At 51.3% G+C, this 20,473-nt stretch overlaps 2 protein-coding genes across 7 annotated transcripts; one reads left to right on the top strand and one right to left on the bottom strand.

Annotated features, from left to right (window-relative positions):
* Positions 1–1,670: 1,670 nt before the first annotated feature.
* CCDC87 (coiled-coil domain containing 87) lies at positions 1,671–5,071 on the bottom strand. Its single transcript, XM_043925933.1, has one exon. The coding sequence runs from the start codon at positions 4,826–4,828 to the stop codon at positions 2,255–2,257; it is 2,574 nt and encodes an 857-aa protein (XP_043781868.1). The 5' UTR covers positions 4,829–5,071; the 3' UTR covers positions 1,671–2,254.
* On the top strand, positions 4,966–18,897 carry CCS (copper chaperone for superoxide dismutase). Of its 6 annotated transcripts, XR_006345379.1 has the most exons (9): positions 4,966–5,120; positions 5,451–5,523; positions 12,805–12,942; positions 13,157–13,334; positions 13,915–14,030; positions 14,064–14,298; positions 18,030–18,107; positions 18,179–18,282; positions 18,361–18,398. XR_006345379.1 is itself a non-coding variant. In XM_043925973.1 (8 exons), the coding sequence occupies exons 1-7, from the start codon at positions 5,082–5,084 to the stop codon at positions 18,103–18,105; spliced, it is 855 nt and encodes a 284-aa protein (XP_043781908.1). In that variant the 5' UTR covers positions 4,966–5,081; the 3' UTR covers positions 18,106–18,107; positions 18,361–18,501. The 6 variants fall into 6 exon arrangements, 5 of the variants coding, with proteins under 5 accessions (XP_043781908.1, XP_043781926.1, XP_043781895.1 ...); XM_043925973.1 differs by lacking the exon at positions 18,179–18,282 and having other exon boundaries at positions 18,361–18,501; XM_043925983.1 differs by lacking the exon at positions 14,064–14,298 and having other exon boundaries at positions 4,968–5,120; positions 13,915–13,975; positions 18,361–18,684.
* Positions 18,898–20,473: the final 1,576 nt, after the last annotated feature.

Below are 20,473 nucleotides of genomic sequence, written 5' to 3'. Positions count from 1 at the left end.
AGAGCCCAAGTGGCACAACTACTGAAGCCCAAGCACCCTAAAGCCTGTGCTCCACGACAAGAGAAGCCACCACAATGAGAAGCCCGCAATCCACAGATTAGCCCCTGCTTGCTCCAACTAGAGAAAGCCTGTGCAATGAGCACCCAGCACAGCCAAAAAATAAGTAAATTATTTAAAAGAGACAAAATGCCTTTAAACTTAAAAAAGATGCAATTTCACTCATGGAGAGGTGAGAACACAACTCAAATGAGACACTATTTTTTCACTTATTAGATGACAAAGATAAAACTTTTTTATAACACTTCTAGTGAGAGTGGGGAATTATTACTATTGTCAGGCAGTGTGGATGATAATGCAAATGCTTGCAGCCTTTGTGTACAGCCTCAGAATACCTATCAAAGCTACAAATGCTGGGACTTTCCTGGCAGTCCAGTGGTTAAGATGCTGCATTTCCAAAGTAGGGGGTGAGGCTGGCTCCCTGAACTAAGATCCCACATGCCCCATGGCTCCCTGAACTAAGATCCCACATGCCACATGGCATAGCTAAATAGAAAAAAAAAATACATATACACTTATGCTTAGAAATAATTCCACTTCCAGAAATTTTAAACCATAGAAACAGCTGCACATAGTAAATAAATGAACAAGGACTGTGTGTGTGTGTGTGTGTGTGTGTGTGTGTGTGTGTGTGTGTGTGTGTGTGTGTGTGTGTGCGCGCGCGCGCGCACACGCGTAAGGTCTTAGTTCTCTGATCAGGGATAGAACCTGCGTCCCTTGCATTGGAAGCTCAGTCTCAATCACTGGACCGCCAAAGAAGCCCATGTCTTTGTTTGTGATAATAAGGGGCTGATTAACCAAAAATACACACAGTAGGATACTATATAGCAACCAAAAAAAATAGGCCAGCTCTATGTGTATCAATGTGGAATGAGCTTGGGGCAAATTAGGAAAAAAAAAGAAAGGGGCAAAACAGGAGACAGAATGCTACTGTTGGTGCAGCTGTAGACACAAGTATGGGCAATATATTCATGCGTGTTCATACACACATCGGCTATCTCTGAAATAATTTTCACACAATCCAACCTGCCCCTATACCTTGTCATGACCCCTCTGACTCATGTCTCTCTCCTCCTCACTCTGCTCCACCCACATTGGCCATTTTGCCTTTCTGGAACACCCCAAGCATCTGCCTGCCTTAGCTGGCAGGAACGCTGTTGTCCGGGATGTCCACAGGGCTCGCTTCTTCCCCTCCTTCAAGCCTCCCTTCAAATCTCCCCTTCCCGGTGAGACCTGCATGGACTACCCCATTAAAATCACGTCCTTCACCCTTTGTTTCCTCTTGCCCTCCTCTACCTTTTCTTTTTTCCAGAGTACGTATCATCCTCCATTCTATTATTCAATCTGCTTCTGTACTGTGTTTATGGTCTACGGTCTGTTTCCCCTCAGGAGAATATAAACTTTACAAAGGGTAAGGGTCTTGGTTTTGTTCAGTGATGAAGACCCAGCACGAACACCTAGCTGGTGCTCAATAAATATTTGCTTTTGAATAAGGGAATGGAAAGATACACAAGCAACTGGCAACAGTTGTTACAGGAGAACTGAGTTACTGAAGGGAAGGATGGGAAGGAGTACTTTTCAGTGCACACCCCTGTGTACTTTGTACCAGGTGCTCGTATGAATCGGTAAATAAATTTAATGGAAAATTTTAGCTCTGCCAACAGTGTGCTGGAACTGCTAGAAGTGACAGCCAACCCCTTTATCTGACATAGGAAGGTCCAGATGTACAGCAGTTAGGCACTCTGCCCAGGGTTACACAGGCGGGACTTAAACCCACATCTCCTAACTCCAAAGCATTAGCTCTTAGTTATCATGCCTTTGAGCCTCTTGGCTTGGTGTTCTAACCAGTCAATCTAATGTGAAAGAAACGCTGAGCTGAGGTGTTCCACATGGGATGGTTTCTGTCTGACATTTCCCATTACAATGAACTCCAAGGGATAGTCTCAGTTCTTTTGACACATGAGACTTTGGCTGTAATGTGCATGGCTTGACAGAAATGGGACTACTGGGCTTGGGGCTTCTTTTATGAGAACTTCGCAGTCAAAATACAGTACTAATGTCAGTCCCTTGGTAGCTGGAATGCAGGTTTCCTGAACCCTGCCCTCCCAGATATTTCTTCTTTCAAAGCAGTCAAGAGGTCTGGATGAGGTGCTGTGTGTATGGGGGTGACAGAGAGATCCGAGGGTGCTTGGTCCAGTCAAAGAGTAATGGGAGTATTCCCTGGGGCTACTAAAGGCTGGCTGCTGAGCTTCCTGGACAGGACTGACTGACGGGAGGCCTTCTTGGCCTGGGTCAGGTGGCGGACCCGCCGCCGCTGCTGCAGCCAGTAGAGCATCTCCACTTTGTCGCGCTTCATCTTGTCCAGGTAGCGCTGCCCCTTGAAGGTCACCGGCTCACCAAAGACTAACTCAATCTCCTCCAAGAGGGGAACCAAAGAAGCCTCCACCGTACTGAGCTTCCTTTGGAGATAGCCGCGGATCTGATTCTCCTCCAGGAAGCGACTCAGGCCCACGTTAGTCTTTTGGAAGAAGCGGTTAGGGTCAGAGGCTTGTCGCTCAAACCACTCCAGTCTCCCCAGCAGTATCTCCCGCAGCTGAATGGGCTGCAAGGCCCGCTCCCAGGCACTCACCAGTGCCGGCAGCTGCCTCAGGCGGGCATTGGAGCTGTATTTGATGGCCATGTCCAGCTGGTCCTTCTCTGGAACATCAAGCATGGACCAAACCCGCTGCAGACGCTTCTGCAGGCTCAGGATTTTGTGAGAATCTTCCAGGAAGCTGCTCTTACTTCCTAGCCTGTGTTCCAGCACCGTGTCCCAATCCCACTCTCCTGGCACAAAATCTGGTTCGTCGTCTTCTAGCAAGGGGGGTGGGTGTTGGATCTTTATGGACTCTTTGATAGGGGCCACGGTCTCCACAGGACCCTCCTCTTCATACATTTGGAAGATGACATGGAGAAAATCTGTCTCCTGGGTGGTGAGGTACTTAAAGTAGTCAACCACAGACAAAGTGCTTTTCCACCAGTTCAGCCATCTGGCCTTGTTTGACCACCTGTCCCAGCTTTTACTTGCTTGGAGTGATGTGAAGGAGGACCTCTTATCTGCATTGGACTGTAAAGCGCTTGCTTTCTGGGAATAAAGTTCAGCCAGCTTGGTGTTGATGATACGATGCTGTTTTTCTTGACGTAGGAAGGCTGAGGACAGGAAGGCTGACCAGTCTTTATTGGTTGTAGGCTCAACCAGGGGCCCTTGGTCAAAACTGAAGTGGTTGTTAGAGACACGGCTCATCAGCTCCTTGTAGACTTCCCTGATGCTACTGCCAAAAGTGCGATCCATATCCATTTGCTCTATAAGTTTGGGTTCCAGTTCACCAGTCAGGTGGTTGTATAGCACTCCAGCCCCCTCAATGTGGAAGGAATCCAAAAAGTTTCTTCCTGAGACCTGTACAGCAGCTATCTGGACCATCTGATTCCTTAGCTTCAAAGTAACAGTCACTGGTTGTGGTTCAAGCAGAGGGGGTTTAGGGGATTGGAGGCCCCGATGTTCCGAGGCCTCTTGCTCCTTAAGGCTGTTCAACATTCTCTGCAGCTCTTCTACGTGTTGGGTAGCAGCTGGGCGGTAGGTCAGGGCCCCCAGGAGTGGGGGCAGCCCTGAGTCCAGCGGTGGGTACTGAGACCACCCCAACTGCATGTTCTTCATCATCTGCTTCAGGTCCTCAGCCACTGTGTCCCCTGCCAGCTCTGGTTTGCTCTCTGCCACCAGGACCAGTGGGGTTAAGGGGCGAGGACTGAGTGGAGGAAGGCCCAGCTCATCTGCTAGCCTCCAGCCCTCACGCAGAGAGGGCATGGACTGGCCCCTCTGGAGCTGGGAGTAGAGGGGCAAGTGTGAGGTGGGGGGAGCCCGGCAGGGGGGAGCCACAGAGGACCCAGGCAGTGGTGCAATCTGTGAACTGAAGGCGCTTTCTCTCCTCTTTTGCATGGAGGACAGCCAGCGCAGAGGCTTCTTCTTCTTCAGCTGGGGAATGGACTTCAATTCCTTCACTGGATCCTTCTCAGGCTCACTGGCAAGGTCTCGCGGGCGGCTGAGCTGGATGAGGTAGTTCAGGCTGAGGTTGAAATGCGGCACTTGGGTGAAGCCAGGGATGTGATGCCATGGGACAGAGAAGAGCTTGAAAGCCCCAAGGCCAACGGCGCGCAGTCTGGGCGCGGAGACTTGGGCCTGCTCTTCTCTGAGCAGAGCAAGGAAGTCAGAGAGCAGGCTACGGTAGACGTCGGGGCCGGTGAGGAAAACGGTGCAGTCCCTGGCGAGGCTGGCGGCCAAGCGGGTAAGCGTGGCTGATTCAGTGAAGACGACTGCGGAGGTCGACATGAGCTTCTGGAGGTGCAGGTAGCGTACGAAGAGCTGCTCGCAGCTGAGGAGCACGTAGATCAGGAGCCGCTTCCGCAGCCTCTGGTTGTTCAGGTGACTCATGCCAAGTTCGGTGGGGGGCTCCTGCCAGCTGCACTTCAGCTCGTCCAGGATGACCTCGGTGAAACGCAGCCGTACCCTGTGGGGCGCCCGCGCCTCCAGCCCGCTTTTGGTCAGCCGCTCAGCTACCTGGCGGCAGACCAACTCCGCCGTCAGCCGTGGAACCGGTAAAGGCAGTACCATCGGGACCTCCTGCGAGAGGTGCTCCTGAGACGCTGTGCGTGTCGTTCTGCGGGGGAAGAGCGACAACGGACGCAGCAATCGGTGGTAAATCCGCTGGAATTCGGGGTCTGGCTTATACGGCTCCATCTTAAGACCAGGCGGCGCCGACAACGGCGGCGGCTCTAGCGGTTACTAAGGCAACGAGGGGCCGGAGGGCCCAAGTGCGCCTGCGCAATCCCTGCCCACCGTCGCGTGGACGCAGGAAGGAGCCGAGCCTTGCGTGCGCGCGCACCGAAAGGCGGGGCAAGGAGTGGCTTCCGGGGCTCCGCCTCCCCCTCTTCGCGGCGCTGCTCTGGGCTGGAGCTTCAGTTCCGGCCCTCGGGCGATAGTTGGATTCAGGATGGCGTCGGACCCGGAGGACCGCGGGACTGCCTGCACGGTGAGGGTTGAGGCCTCGTGTGGGAGCCTCGCAGGGCTGAGAACTTCGGCCCCTGGAGAGCGATCGTTAACTTGAGAATGAGGGAAGGAGCGGACACCTGGGTTGGGGCCTGGGGCCAGGGCTGGACTGTGAGAGTAGCAGGACGCTTGGCATTGTTACGGTGTGTTGCTCCTGGAATGGTCGTGAGCGACAGTGAAGAAGGCGCTTGAGGAGGGGGTCACAGGGGGCGTTACTCTAGGCCTTTGTGGGTGGTCCTAGGGGAGGTAGTGAAACAGGGTCACGCAAGAAGGTTTCCCAGCTCCTATCAGCCGGTCCCTGCCACCCTTGCAGCTGGAGTTCGCGGTGCAGATGACCTGTCAGAGCTGCGTGGACGCGGTGCGCACGTCCCTGCAAGGGATCGCAGGTAAGAACCAGATGAACTTTTGTGAGAGCAAACCGGAGACCTCGGGGAGGGGCAGGCAAATCTCTTAGGCCTACCTGCTCCCTTTTACAGAGACAGAAATTAGAACCTGGAGAGAGGAAAGAATGTTCTCAGAGTCACACTGAGACCCAGAAATGGAGTCTAGGGTGCAGGTCTCAGGCCTGCTCTGCCAGATTTTTCTACTGGCCCTAACTGCCTGCCTTTCTGGTGTCTTAACCTCAGGTGCCTGGAGACTAAGGAGGTAGGCAGAGAGTAGTCCCCCTACAGGGTGTTCCCTGGAAAATAGACAGTTCTTGCTTGAGAAGCAGCATAATCTTGACAAAACAAGCAGCAGCCCTGGCCATGTTCTATCCAGGTAGCTCTGGATTTTTTTTTTCCCCCCACACTGCCGGGTATGTGGAACTTCCCCAATCAGGGATCAAACCTGTGTCACTGGCAGTGGAAGTTCGGAGTCTCATCCACTGAACCACCAGGAAGGTCCTTGACCTGGCACGACCAGCAAGCTCTGAGAAGGCAAGGCCACCAACATGGCTTGGGGAACTGCCTGTCTTTGAGTCTGTTAAATGTTTATTCAGTGATTCAGCAGGTGTAGACCAGACACTGGAAGCTTTTGAGGGAGAAGAGTTCACAAGAGTTTCAGGCACAGCCCCTGCCCTCAGGTAAAATGAGCACTTGAGCTTTGTGCTGGGAAGAGCCGTTCTCGGAAGAACTTGGCTTCTGAAGTTGAGAGACTGGTGGCACTTGGCTCTGAATCAGGCAGTTGTGTGTCGCTGGCGTTAGGGGTGTGTGTTCTAGAGTCAGACCATTCAGGCTCAAATCCCCCCTTTGCCACTTAATGGCACTAAGGCCTCATGCATGTTACTTTTTTTTTTTTAATATTTATTTATCTGACTGCCTCAGATCTTTGTTGCGGCATGCAGGATCTTTCGTTGTGGCTCATTGGCTTAGTTGCTTTACGGCATGAGGCATCTTAGTTCCCTGACCAGGGATTGAACCCACGTCCCCTGCACTGGAAGGGCAATTCTTAACCACTGGACCCCCAGGAAGTCCTGCATGTTACTTTTTATGCCTGTTTCTTCAGCATTTAAATGTGCAAGATAATGGAAGCTACCCCAGAAAATCATCAAGAAGAGTAAATTAGTTAATATGTGTAAAAGCACTTTAGAAAAGGACTTTGGCATGTAGTGAGAGCCCACTGAATATTAGGACCTGTGAGAGGAAGGGCTTATAGGGGGTAAGCTGGCTGGGCAGAGGCATGAGGGGACACATTCTTTGTTTAAAGTTGTTCAAACTGGTTTACTTTGGGGTTCCATTTTCACTCCTCAATATAGATTTTATGTATTTCTCATAGGCTTCTTCACTCATTAGTTCATCTAGTTCTGAAGGGTTACTGAATGTCATCTTGATCAGCCAACCGTCTTCATAACAGCATCTGCTGACAGGTCCTGGATTTTCTGCAGGAGCTTCATTCATTTCAGTTACCTCTCCTGATGGAGGAGAACTAGCAGCTTTCACACTTTCCACAGCACCAGACTCCTCTTACTTGTTCAATTTTGTCCCCACTCCAGGCAGACTATAGGAAATGACGTCTCCCAAAGCTTCCTGTGCAAATATGCTGATTCCCACTGTTCCAACACCGTTTCCTGTTGTTAGTCATGCGTGTTTGCCTGTGAATTTACGCATGAAGAACAGCTGGGCTGATGCACAGCGCCTGGCGCTGCCTGCCCTCAGCCCCCAGAGTGCTCCATGGCGGCTCCCAGCACCACTTTCACAGAGCGTAGAGATCCTAAAGCTGGGTTTGCTTAGACTGTGTGTTTGAGGGTAGTGGGTGAGGGTCTGAGAAAACTGAACCATTCCACTGTGAGTGGAGTGTTCTGACCGCAGCTCTCCAAGACTGTTAGGCTCTCTACCTCCAGTAAAACATTCTTGCTGGGAGAGCAGACAGCTGGACTTCTGCTGAACATAGGGCAGTTTCTAGCCCTTAGCAGGTTTCTTAGTGACCAGATAAAGACTTCCGGTGACTCTCTGTTTCCTAGCCTGGGTAACTGGAATCAGATTGGCTTCTCATGGAGTGGCTTCCCAGAATGCAGAGAAGGAGAGGGAAAGATGGGTTGGTTGATTTGCTCTCTCCAGGATGCCTGGGCTTTGGGGACGAAGGCTCTGCTTTCCTCCTAGGGGTAAGTGGGAGGCCCTCCCAGCCCAAGGCTCACTCCCTTGAATCCTTATCATCACTACCCTAGAGCTCCCTGTGGCCTTGTTTTTTCTCCCTTTCTGAGCTAAACAGGTGCAGGCCTGGCCACACTCCACACCAGCCAGACTGAATTGCTACTCTGCTGGGGAGCCAGCCCTCCTGGTTCCGACCCACGTCAAGAGTTGAGGAAATGCATAGTCACAGGGAGCTTCTCGCCGGGGCTCTTCCACTTTCAGTGCAGAGAAGCAGCTCTTAGGAGATGTTGTCACTGCTCTGCTTAAAATCCTCTAACAGTAATAATATTAAGAGCTTCCCATAGGCCAGGCACTGTTCTAAGTGCTCTGTGTGAGATGACTCATTTAGGCTTTCAGTAGCCCTCTGAAGTAGGTAGTATTATCATCTCCATTTGCAGATACAGAAACTGAAAAGAAAACTCAAACAGAAAGGTTGAGTAAGTTGTCTAAGGCCACACAGCTAGTACAAGGCAGACTCAGGATTTCAACTCCAGAGCCCATACCCTCAACCACTATACTCTGTGACCTCTCCCAGCGGCCTCCCCTGCATTAAAATTAAATCCAGATTCTTTCCTCTTATCTGCAGGGCTTTGTTAGATTGGTCTCCACTTGTACCTTCACATCTTACTGTTCTCTTTACTCCAGCTGCGGCCCCTCTGGCCTTTCTCAGACACATAGATGTCGTTCCTGTCTCAGGGTCTTTGCCCAAACTGTGTCCTCTGCTGGGATGTTCTTCCCTGACTACATTCAGTCCTTTGCTTCAAGGCTCAGAGAGAGCTTCTATCTTGCTGTATCTCACTGTGCACGCTGTTCGCTGAACCCTTGGTAGGCAAGGTGCGTGCGGAGAAGCCGGAAGAAAACTCAAGGAGCTGAAGGAACTGCAGACGCATTTATTCTCTCCTGGCTGGTGCAGCAACTATAGCACCAGACATAACATAACATAGCCTCCCCAACAAGGACTTTCCAGGTGGAGCTTATGTATGCTTACAGAACAAGTAACCCGTGGCCAAGCGAGTACCTTGTGCCACGCATGCGCAGTGCTGTTAATGATCTCAGTTGTTACATAATCATTCACAAAATGTGGGGTGAAAGCGAGAGGGCATGGGGCAAGATAGCCTGGCCACGCCATCTTGGCTAGTTTGCTTTTTCCCTACACCTTCCTTGACCAGCCTAAGTGCTCATCCCCAAGTTGTTCCCTAAGACCTGCTTCACTGATCACACATTGCACTACCCAGATCTCCCTAAGCGTGTGTTTGATATGCATGTTCCTGCCCTGGAATACATGCCTGCTCTGTGGGTCAGAGACATCACCTGACTTGTTCCCTGCTGCATCCCTGCTGCCTGGAACGGGGTGTATAATAGGTGCTCAGTATACATTTGTTAAATGCCTGAATAGGCATGTGAATCCCTTGCACTTCATGCTTGAGCCCTGAGAGCCTCAGACAGTCAGTCCTTTGGGGCCCAGTCCTACTTCCTGTGGGACAAAGGGACCAAACAGTCAGCTCTGGGGTTGGACAGGCTGCCTTCTGAGCTTTGTGATCTCAAGCCAGCTGCGTAACCCCCCTGCCTCATTTCACTTGCCCGAGGAGGACAGTATCACCATCCTGATGTGTGTAAAGCGGAGCACACAGCTTGTGGCATTCCCTGGAGGCTCAGGCCCCAGGAATTCCCTGCCATTCTCCCTACAGCCCCTTGGCACCCAGAAGCACCTCTGGGTGAATCCAGAGCACCAGGGCTTCACGCCAGGGGCCCAGAATGAGATGTTGTGTGAAGTGATGGCAATTGGGTTCTTTGGAGAATTTTCTTCTGGCAGAATTGCCCTGTACTTGCTGGGGACGATGTAGGTGTGTCTGCTTACAAACTTGGCCCCTCCCCCAACCGATGCGGCTGGGATCTATGGACGCAAGCCCATGGGACTTTTTGTAACAGAGGCCAGATAGTCCCGCTTCTTGGATGCTGCCTCCTCCCAGTACCATTTCCGTGTTGCTTCAAGTTGGAAGGAATCTGAAGAGCTGAGGTTCCTTGTCTGTGCCTCAGGGATGATTATACCCTCCCTGGCAGTGGGAGGGAGGAGGGAAACCAAGGATGGAGGGAACTTGAATGGCTTAGCCTTCAGTCTACAGAGCGCTGGCTCAGCAGAGGGAAATGCCTCATTTAACCTGTGTTTCCTGGGCTGCCCAGGACTCCTGGCTCCGGTGGGCCTTACTCTCACCCAGAACAGCAAACACACTTTTTTAAGATCAGAGCAGAATGTTTGTAAGCTCCACAGGTGAGATCAACGTTCAGAGTTCCCAACCATCCCCTGTATTCTGGTTCAGGATTCAAATATCCTCTTAAAAGGTTTATGAGCCCTGAAGGTCTGAATGAACGAGAAGCCCCTTCTTGTCCTTCTCTTGGCCCGACAGCCCTCAAAGCTGAGTGTTTATCAGAATCACCCTGCAGGCTGTGTGCACAGCAGGGTGACTCAGGGATTTGGTGGGCAGTTGAGAGCCACTGACTTTTGAACCTGACTTGTGGACCACACAAAGGATTGCAGTCCACACAGCTTGAGTTATGTGGGGGAAATGGGAGCTGCTGCCAGAGGATGGAGGAGGGGGCCCCAAAGCTGGAGGCTGGAGCTGCTTCTCAGGGTGAGCAGTGTCCAGGGCAGGTGCTTGGAAGCTGGAGCTAGGCTGCCTGGGATGAGTTCGAGTCCCTCCATTTACTACAGTGCAATGAGTTTGAGTAAGATCTGGGAGTTGGTGATGGACATAGAAGCCTGTCATGCTACAGTCCATGGGGTCTCAAAGAGTCAGACACGACTGAGCGACTGAACTGAACTGAACTTGGAGCAAGTTCTTGACTTTGCTGTGGCTCAGTTTTCTCACCTGTAAAGTGGGGATAACAGTGCCCAACTGCTAAGGTTACTTGTGTTAATATAGGTACAGTATGAGAAAGCCCACAGTGCATGCTCAGTAAATGTTAGCTTTCATGATGATGGTGATAGCCCCATCATTTTTTTTATGTGTGCCGGCTTTATTGAGATATAATTCGTGTATTATAAAATTCATCCATTAAAGTATACAATTCAGTGGTTTTTAGTATATTCAGAATTGTGCAACCATTACCACTATCAATTTTTGTATTTCATCACCTCATGAAGAAATTGTAGCTTTCAGGGTCTTCCCTGATGGTCCAGTAGTTAAGACTCTGCCTGACAATGCAGGGGACACAGGTTCAGTCCCTGTGGGAAGATCCCACATGCCACACAGCAGCTAAGCCCATGAGCCACAACTTCTGAGACCACGTTCTGCAATGACTAAAGCCCGGGTGCCTACAGCTCGCAGTTACTGAAGCCCAGGTGCAGAGAGCCCGCATTTCACAACAAGAGCAGCCACCACAATGCACCACGCCTGTGCACCACGACTGGAGAGTGGCCCCACTCACTACAACTAGAGAAACCCTGAGCGCAGCACTGAAGACCCAGTACAGCCAAAAGTAAAATAAAAATCATCTTAAAAGAAATTATAGGGACTTCCCTGGTGGTCTAGCGGCTAAGACTCTGTGCTCCCAATGCAGGGGGCCAGGGTTCAATCCCTGGTCAGGGAACTTGATCCCACATGCTGCAGCTAAGGCCGGGAACAGCCAAATAAATAAATAAAATAAATAAATATTAAAAAAAAAAAAAAAGAAATTATACCCTTCAGCTATCACCCTCCTGTTCTCCTGCCCCCTCCTCTACTTTCAGTCTCTGTAGATTTACCTATGCTGGACATTTCATCCACAATGACATCATCCAACATGTAGTCTTGGTAACTGGCTTTCACTTAATGTTTTTAATGTCCATCCACATCACAGCATGTATCAGTGCTTCATTTCTTTTTATGGCTGAATGTCTACCATCGTATGGCTCTACATTTTGTTTATTCATTCATCATTTGATGGGCTTTTGCGTTGTTTTCACCTTTTGACTATCATGAATATTGTGACTATCAATAGCCCACTTTTTTTTTTAAGATTTATTTTTTGGCTGTGGTGGGTCTTCGTTGCTGCCTACAGGCTTTCTCTAGTTGCAATGAGTGCGGGCTACTCTTTCTTGTGATGCTTGGGCTTCTTATTGCAGAGGCTTCTCATTGCAGAGCATAGGCTCTAGGTGCTTGGGCTTCAGTAGTTGGAGCACGTGAGCTCAGTAGTCGTGGCACATAGGCTTAGTTGCTCTGCAGCATGTGGGATCTTCCTGGACCAGGGACCAAGCCAGTGTACCTTGCATTGCAAAGCATACTCTTAACTGCTGGACCACCAGGGAAGCCTGATAGCCCACTTTTATATAAACATTTTTTCATCATTTCTTTTTTCTTTTTTTTTTTCATTTATTTTTTTCAAAATTGAAGTACAGTTGATTTACGATATTATGTTCAAATATTTTTAAAAGAACTATCTATGTTTCAAAGGGCTACCCAGGTGGCTCAGTGGGTAAAGAGTCCACCTGCAATGCAGGAAATAGAGGAGATGCCAGTGTGATCCCTTGGGTTGGGAAGATCTGCTAGAGGAGGGCATGGCAACCCACTCCGGTATTCTTGCCTGGAGAATCCCATGGACAGAGGAGCCTGACAGGCTACAGTCCATGGGGTTGCAAAGAGTTGGACACGAATGAAGTGACTGAGCATGCTCACACTCATCTATGCTTCAAACATAGATGAATAACTTTTGGCACGAAATAAGAACTCACAACAGTCCTGGGGGCAAGGTGACGTTATCCTCACTTCGTAAAGAAACAAGCTCAGAGAGGTTAAGGGCCTGGACTTCCCTGGGGGTCCAGTGGCTAACACTTGAATCTTCCACTGCAGGGGCCATGGGTTTGATCCCTGATTGGGGAGCTAAGACCCCACATGCTGCTTGGCACAGCTGGAAAAAAAAGAGAGGTTAAGGGCCTTATAGCTAGAAGGCAGCTTTGGAGCTTGCCTCCGGCCACAGAAAGGTGATGAAGATGGGGATGGTGAATCACCGTCTGTTTCTTTCTTCCCTGCTCCCAGCAGAGGGGTGCTAGCCCTCTGCTGCCCTCTGCCCCCTGTCTTCTAGGTGTCCAAAGTGTGGAGGTGCAGTTGGAGAACCAGATGGTCCTGGTGCAGACCACCCTGCCCAGCCAGGAGGTGCAGGCCCTTCTAGAAGGCACTGGGAGGCAGGCGGTCCTCAAGGGCATGGGCAGTGGCCTGTTGCGTGAGTAACCACTACGGCCTCGGACTCTCTGGGAGGGAGGTGGCCTGGGTGTGGTACAGCTCTAACCAACCATAGGATCTGGGGGCTTTGGGTTGGAGAGGCTTCGGGGACCACGTGAAGGTTACATGGGGCTCTCTCCCTGCCCTTTCCAAGCTGATGAACGGGTGGGGCTGGGTGAGGTGGCGAGCCAGCCCTGGTGTCTGATACCTTACAGAGAATTTAGGGGCAGCCGTGGCCATTCTCGGGGGGCCTGGCCCTGTGCAGGGAGTGGTGCGCTTCTTGCAGCTGACCCCTGAGCGCTGCCTAATCGAGGGGACCATTGATGGCCTGCAGCCTGGGCTGCATGGACTCCACATCCATCAGTTCGGGGACCTCACGAGGAACTGCAACAGGTGAGTCCTCTGGAACCTCCCTGGAGCATCCTCATTGCCCGGGTTGTGCACCCACTGTGCACAGGGGGGTGTACTCAGCTTTTTACACATACATTCACATATGGTCCTCACAAGTACCCTGGGAGGTGTATACACACAAGCCCAGTCTACAGATGAGAAAACTGAGGCTCAGAAGGTTACATGACTTGTCAAAAGCCCTAGAGCATGTAAATGACAGAGTGGGGATTTGAACCAAAATCTGACTTTGACACTCCTGCTCCTAGCTCCCAGCTCCCAGATGGAAGGTGACTCCTTAACACAGGAGGGTCAGTTCTCCATGCATGTCATGGTATTTATCATGCTGCAATTAGTGTTTACTCATCCAGGTTTACCCTGGAAGCCTGCTGAAGACAGGTCTCATGACTGATTCTTCTTAGTGATCTCAACCCAGAGCCTGGTACAGAGTGGATCCGTTTGTTGAATGAGTGGATGAATGAATGAATGAGTGGATGAATGGAACAAATGTAGTTAAAGTAAGAGGATGGATCACCTGGTCCACGAGCTGTGGTTTCACTGCCTACCTGCTATCTTTTCTTCTTAGCTGTGGGGACCACTTTAACCCTGATGGAATGTCCCATGGGGGCCCCCAGGACTCTGAACGGGTAAGTGTTGGTCTTGGGCTGGCAGAGAACCCAAGATCTCAGAGGCACGGCAGGCAGCTCTTGGAGCCTGAGAGTGTGATACCATTTGGGGGGAGTCTTTCTCCCTCATTTTATTTTGTTCGGTTTAAAAACATTTATAGACACTTCCTGTGCTCAAGGCCTGACCCTGTCTCACAGCCTGGTGAGGGAGACACTCGGAACTCCATGGTTGCGGCACAGCCAGAGCATCTTTGCAGGAGCCTCCGGGAGGCCCTGGGAACCCAGAGCAAGCTCCAGATCCAGTCCGAAGGGCACAGGCAGTGGGAGAGAGCTTCCCAGAGAAGGTGATGGTGTGGAAGTTAAAGGTTTTACCTAAAGTAAAGGGCTGCTCCCGGGACTTCTCTGGATGTCCAAGGGCTAAGATTCTGAGCTCCCAATGCAGGGGGCTTGGGTTCAATCCCCGTCAGGGAACCAGATCTCACATGCTGCAACTAAAGATCCCTCATGCTATAACTAAGACCTGGCACAGCCAAATAATAATAATTTTTTTAAAAGGCCATTCCTGACTCTGCAGCTCCTGGCCCTGGACTTTCCTTTTACACCAGAGAATTGGCCCCCCTCGGCCATGAGTCACATGCCACTTTAATGGTTTTTGCCTTATCTGAGTACTACTTGTTCTGCTAGTTACTCAACGTTTTGATTTAAATTGACTGATTTTTTTTCCCCTTAAGTAAATTTAATTAATTTTTAACGTTTTAATCTATCTCGGAACATGATTTCAAACATGTTCTGAAGTGGACAGACTAGTGTCCCAAACCCCTGTATCCCTGTCACCCAGCTTTAACAGTTGACAGCTTGTGGCCAGTCCCATTCCATCTGCACCCCTGGCCTTTCTCCATTATTTTGAAGAAAATCAAGACGTCATTCATGTAATTCAAGTAGATTTATTTCGAACGAGAAACGATATTGCCACAGAAAATGAGAAACCAGTACTTCTAGCCCCAAAAGGAGGATCCTTGTAAAAATAAATCAGTGCAGACCTTAAAAGTGTTGTGAGGGGAATTCCCTGGCGGTCCAGTGGTTAGGACTCCACACTTCTGCTGCAGGGGGCATGGGTTCGATCCCTGGTTGGGGAACTAAGATCCTGCAAACCATTCAGTGTGACCAAAAAAAGAAAAACAGTGTCATTAAACGCCTACAAGGGACTGCAGCCTGCTTATCTTTGTTAGAGTGCTTAGTGAGTGTTAAGAGAGGTCCTGGGTGTTGTCCAGGAGGACCGCCTTCTCTCCTGGGGATATTTCTTAATGCCCCATCGACATACACCTAATTCCATCTCCTTCACTTGTGGTACTATGTGTTCCCCTCCTTGCAAATTCGGTACCAGGGCAAACAAATGAAAACATGGTGTGTGTTTCTTAATGCATGTAAGTGATTATTCTCTTTTTTTTACTTTTGACAGCTCTGTCACATTTCTAGCAGTCAAAAGTTTTTACTTCTCACCCGCCACCCCTAGGGAGCTGAGGAAGCCTTTCTGTCGGGTCTGCATGGTGCCCTGCTTATGTTCTATGCGTCAGTTATCTATTGCTGAGAATCAAATTACTTTAAACTTAAGAGTTTTGTTTTTTTGTCTGTGGCGTGAGGCCTGCAGGATCTTAATTCCCCAGCCAAGGATTAAACTGGGGCCCTTGGCAGTGAAAGCACCAAGTCCTAACCACTGGACCGCCAGGGAATTCCCAAATTTAGGGCTTTGAAACAGTAAGCATTTGTCATCTCACAGTTTCTCTGGGGCAGGAATCTGGACACGGCTTAGTTGGCACTTCTTGCTGAGTGTCTCTCAAGGCTTGATGTGAGGAAGACCCACTTCCACACTTGTGCATGTTGCTGTTGGCAGGCCTCCCTGGGTGTTGGCCAGAGACCTCAGTCCTGTGCCCCGTGAGCCTTTCCCTAGGGCAGCACACAGCACTGCAGCTGCCTGTCCTCAGAGCCAGAGAGAGAAGGCGTCTAAAACCCAAGCCAACTCCTTTTGAAACCTAACCTCGGAGGTGATACCTGGCCCAGGCCACACTCAGCAGGTGTGACTCCAGGGGGTGCATCCTCAAGGCCGTCTTCCTCACTCAGCCTTGAAAGGTGCTGAGCAGGTGAGGCAGGGAGAGTGGGAGCGGAGGCTCAGCATGGGATGCCCAGCAGACAGAGCCCTGGAGGCAGGAACCCTCGAGACTGGGTTCTGGGAGGAAGTGGAGTTTCAAAGGCCAAGAGGCTGCCTTGGCCTGGGCCTGCTAGGGGTGGGGCATCTGAAGGGTCTGGTGCCAGCTGCTCCATTGTCCCCAAGCCCTTGTACAGACGGAGGAAAACTTGAGCAAGGGCTCCATGACCAAAGCCACCATGATGACTGGCACGTTCCTTTGGGATTTCAGCATCTGGTTTTGCCCAAACGGAAGTGAATTCAGTGAGGGGATTTGTATCCAAGCCTGGTTGTCCCTTTGCACGTCTCCTAGCTGGTTTCCATGCTTCCTTCCGCCCTCCCACTGCCGCTCCAGTCCTTCCCCTCCCCCTCCGTGCGCTGCATTTAAGAAATTGATCCAAAGCATGGGGTAACCATGTCACACCCCTCCTGAAACCCTTCTTGACTCCCCAGTCCCCGAGGGTACAGATCCCACGGGGCTGCATGGTGTGACATTCGGCGCCACCTGGCCCAGTTCCACCCACCCGTGTGCACAGGAGGGACCTTCTGCCTGATGACACCTCTGAGCCACATACCGGGTGCTCACTCCCTCCGCCCCTAGAAACTCCTCCCCATCCCTTACCTTCCCACCACAAAAGGCCCCAACACCAGGTGCAACAAAAAGTGCCAGGTGTCGGCAACAGAGGTCCCCCAGGAAAACAAGATAAAGCAGAGGTGGCCCTTCTCGCTGCTTGCTCATCAGCCCCATCACGTGGCAACATCCTTTGTGACCAGCCCAAGGCAAGGCCATGGGTACCAGTCCATGTTGGCAGGGATCCTTCTGCCCAAAGTGTCAGGTTGGGGACAGTTTATTTGCACAAATCCTACTGTGACTCGCCAGTAGGGTCTTGTCACAGGGAAACACACTCACTGTTGCGCTAACCCTGTGTTTTGCAACCACTAGTCTGTTCCATGTCTGGTTCCCCACAGTGTTCCAAACCCCCTGAGGGCGGTTGACCACATATGCATCCCCAACCCCCAAACCCCACCTGGCAGAGGGTGACTGATGTAGGAAGTGCTCAGTAGCTGTGTTGTTGTTATTTTAGTTGCTAAGTCGAGTCTGACTCTTTGTGACTGTACAGACTGTAGCCCGCCAGGCTCCTCTGTCCGTGGGATTTCCCAGACAAGAATACTGGTATCAAAAAAAAAAAGAATACTGGTATCAGTTGCCATTTCCTTCTCCAGGAGATCTTGCCAACCCAAGGATCGAACTCATTTCTCCTTCACTGGCAGGCAGATTCTTCACCACTGAGCCACCAGGGAAGCCCCCAGTAGCTGTGTTAGCACATTTTTATACCTTCAAGAGGAAGGGTGGGCAGAAACAGTCTTGGGGGCAGGATATGTCCTCTGCTCCTGTGTTTCTTCTCTCTGTTCCTGGAGGCCGGACGTCAGGGAAGGGATGCTGGCTGTCTCTGATGGTCAGGAAGCCAAGCTTGGCCAACTTAAGCGCAGGGGAACTGCAGACTGCCAGGGGCTGACAGAGTCATCGGGAGGCTGGAGAACTGGGCTTGCAAAGAAGCAGGAAGCGGGGTCAATACTGAGGCTGGGATGCAGACTGGGCAGATAGCTCGTAGGGGAAGCTACCTCTGGGGTAGTGGCGTGACTTCCTAGGCAGGGTCTCTGTGGCCATGTGGCCACATGTGGCCATGTCCAGTGTGCCGTCCTTCTACCCAGGATTTTAGTTCCAGGGAGAGAGAGTTCAGTTGCCTTCTGTGTGTCCTGGGCTGTCGCTTCATCCTACCAGACTGAACCTGTAGGAGGAGACTGCTACTCTGGGGAAGGGGAATGAGACACTGGGAAGCCAGAAGTCAGCCGCCGTGTCCCATGTGCCCTCTTCCCCGGCTCTTACTGTAGCACCGCGGAGACCTGGGGAATGTCCGTGCTGATGAGGATGGCCGAGCTGTCTTCAGGATTGAGGACGAGCAGCTGAAGGTGAGGTGGAGGAGAAGGCGGGGACCTTTCCTGACAGATCCAATGTCTGAGGCTGTTGTCTCCCCTCAAAGGTGTGGGATGTGATTGGCCGAAGCCTGGTCGTCGATGAGGGAGAAGATGACCTGGGCCGGGGCGGGCATCCCTTGTCCAAGATCACAGGGAACTCGGGAGAGAGGTGAGCGCTCTGCCTGTGGCGCGCGGAGACCTGGAGGGGCCCAGTGGGCGCTCAGCTCGATCCCATGCTCTTCCACAGGTTGGCCTGTGGCATCATCGCACGCGCCGCTGGCCTTTTCCAGAACCCCAAGCAGATCTGCTCCTGCGATGGCCTCACCATCTGGGAGGAGCGGGGCCGGCCCATCGCTGGCCAGGGACGGAAGGAGCCCGCCCAGCCCCCTGCCCACCTCTGAGCACGGCCTCTGCCTTGGGTCTGTCACTGTCCTCCCTGCTGAGCACCGTCCACTTCCAGAGGGAGGCCCTGCTCACGCAGTCCTGGGAGAACCAGTGTGCGGGCTGTGTTTGTTCTCAAAGCGCTGCTTGCTCTTCCCTTGGCAAATTAAAGTTTTATTTTCACATGGAACTTTGCGGTTTGTCTGTGTCCCCTCCTTCCTTAATGGGCTTAGTAAACACAGTCCCTCGGCCTCTGTCCTCCCTGTCGAGGGCCACTTCTTGGTGTTGGAGGCAAAGAAAACTGAATTCAAATCCACACAGTTTGGGGACTATCCAGTGGTCCAGTGGTTTAGACTCCATGCTTCCACTGCAGGGGGCATGGGTTTGATTCCTGGTTGGGGAAGTTTGCATGCCACATGGAACAGCCAAAAAGAAAAGAAGAGAAAATCCACAAAGTTCCTGAGAGCCACTTCCTTATTCTCAGGGTAACAGCGAAAGACCATAGCAGACATATTTCTGTTTGTGGCCTGACCCCCTCCCTTCACTGTGGCCAGTTGGAACCAAGAGGGACACCTGACCCATGCAGGGCCTTGCTTTCCTGAAGAAATCAAAGCAGATCCAGAGCTGTGGGTGGGCCTTTTCTCCCTGCCTTCGTCATTGCTGTTCAGTCGCCAAGTCATGTCTGACTCTCTGCGACCCCATGGACTGCAGCATGCCAGGTCTCCCCTGTTCTTCACTATCTCCTGGAATTTGCTCACATTTATGTCCATTGAGTCGATGATGCTATCTAACCATTTCATCCTCTGTAGCCCTTTTCCCCTTTTGCTGTCAATCTCTCAGCATTAGGGTCTTTTCCAATGAGTCGACTCTTTGCATCAAGTAGCTAAAGTTCTGGAGCTTAGTTCACTGATTTCCTAAGATGTTGATGTTCATGCTGGCCATCTGCTTTTGACCACATACAATTTACCTTGATTCATGGACCTAACATTCCAGGACCCTATGCAATATTGTTCTTCACAGCATCAGACTTTACTGTCACCACCAGACACGTTCACAATTGAGCATTGTTTCCGCTTTGGCCCAGCCGCTTTATTCTTTCTCCCTGCTTTAGGGACTGAATATCAGAAAAAGCCGATAGATCTGCTGGGGAGGAGGAATAAGGCATATTCACAGGAAGAACTTAAGAGTCGCAGGAGAATGCCAGATGCTCCAGAGTCCCCAGTCTGGGCCTTCCCTGAGGCCAGCTACCTCCTGACCTAAAAGTCAAGAGACAGTTCTGTATCCCTTCCAATGCATCACCACCCACTTTTTTTTTTCAATCTGGCTTGAGTTGATTTCTTTATTCACAAGTAAAAGACTCTTAATTAATGGAATGAATAAAGTGCTTGGCACAGGGCCTGGCACACGGTAGGCTGGGAGCAGTGGTGGTGAATCTGAGGCTCCACGGGGCGCCTGGAGGCAGACCGAGCTGAGCTCCTGTCTCACACAGATGGCCAATATCCAAGGACCGGTGTGTGAGGCTGGGAACTCTGGGGCTCCCCACTCAGCTGTTCTGCCCCCCTGCCCCCACTGGACTGTGTCTCTCTTGCTTATCCATGACAAAGCTGCTTTCGTGCCCAGGTAGGTAGGCTGGCAGTGTGCAAACTTTGCCCCTTACGCGGCCTGCTTGGAGCCGGGTGGGTGGTTTCACAGTCTGTTGGCCTTGGCTTAGATGTGCCTGGCTCTGCTCCCATTCCCCAGGCCCTGCCTATTTCCCCGTCAAGGCTGCTGGCTCTGCCTCTAGCCCTGTTCTTTCTCACCAAATCTACATTGGTTGCTTTCCAGCTTTCCTTGGTTCCTGGGGCACCAAGTCCTTTTAAGCCTAGGGCCCAGGCTGTGTTTCACCACCTCAGAATCATTGCAGAAACTCCTCCTGGACTCTGCCCACAGCCAACCCCTGACTTCCTCTCACCTTCATCTGGAATTCTAGCTAGTTTTAA

This window comes from Cervus elaphus, chromosome 2 (assembly GCF_910594005.1).
Source record: "Cervus elaphus chromosome 2, mCerEla1.1, whole genome shotgun sequence".
NCBI lineage: Eukaryota > Metazoa > Chordata > Mammalia > Artiodactyla > Cervidae > Cervus > Cervus elaphus.
The sequence above is the reverse complement of the archived record's forward strand: the minus strand, read 5'-3'. Positions and strand labels throughout refer to the sequence as shown.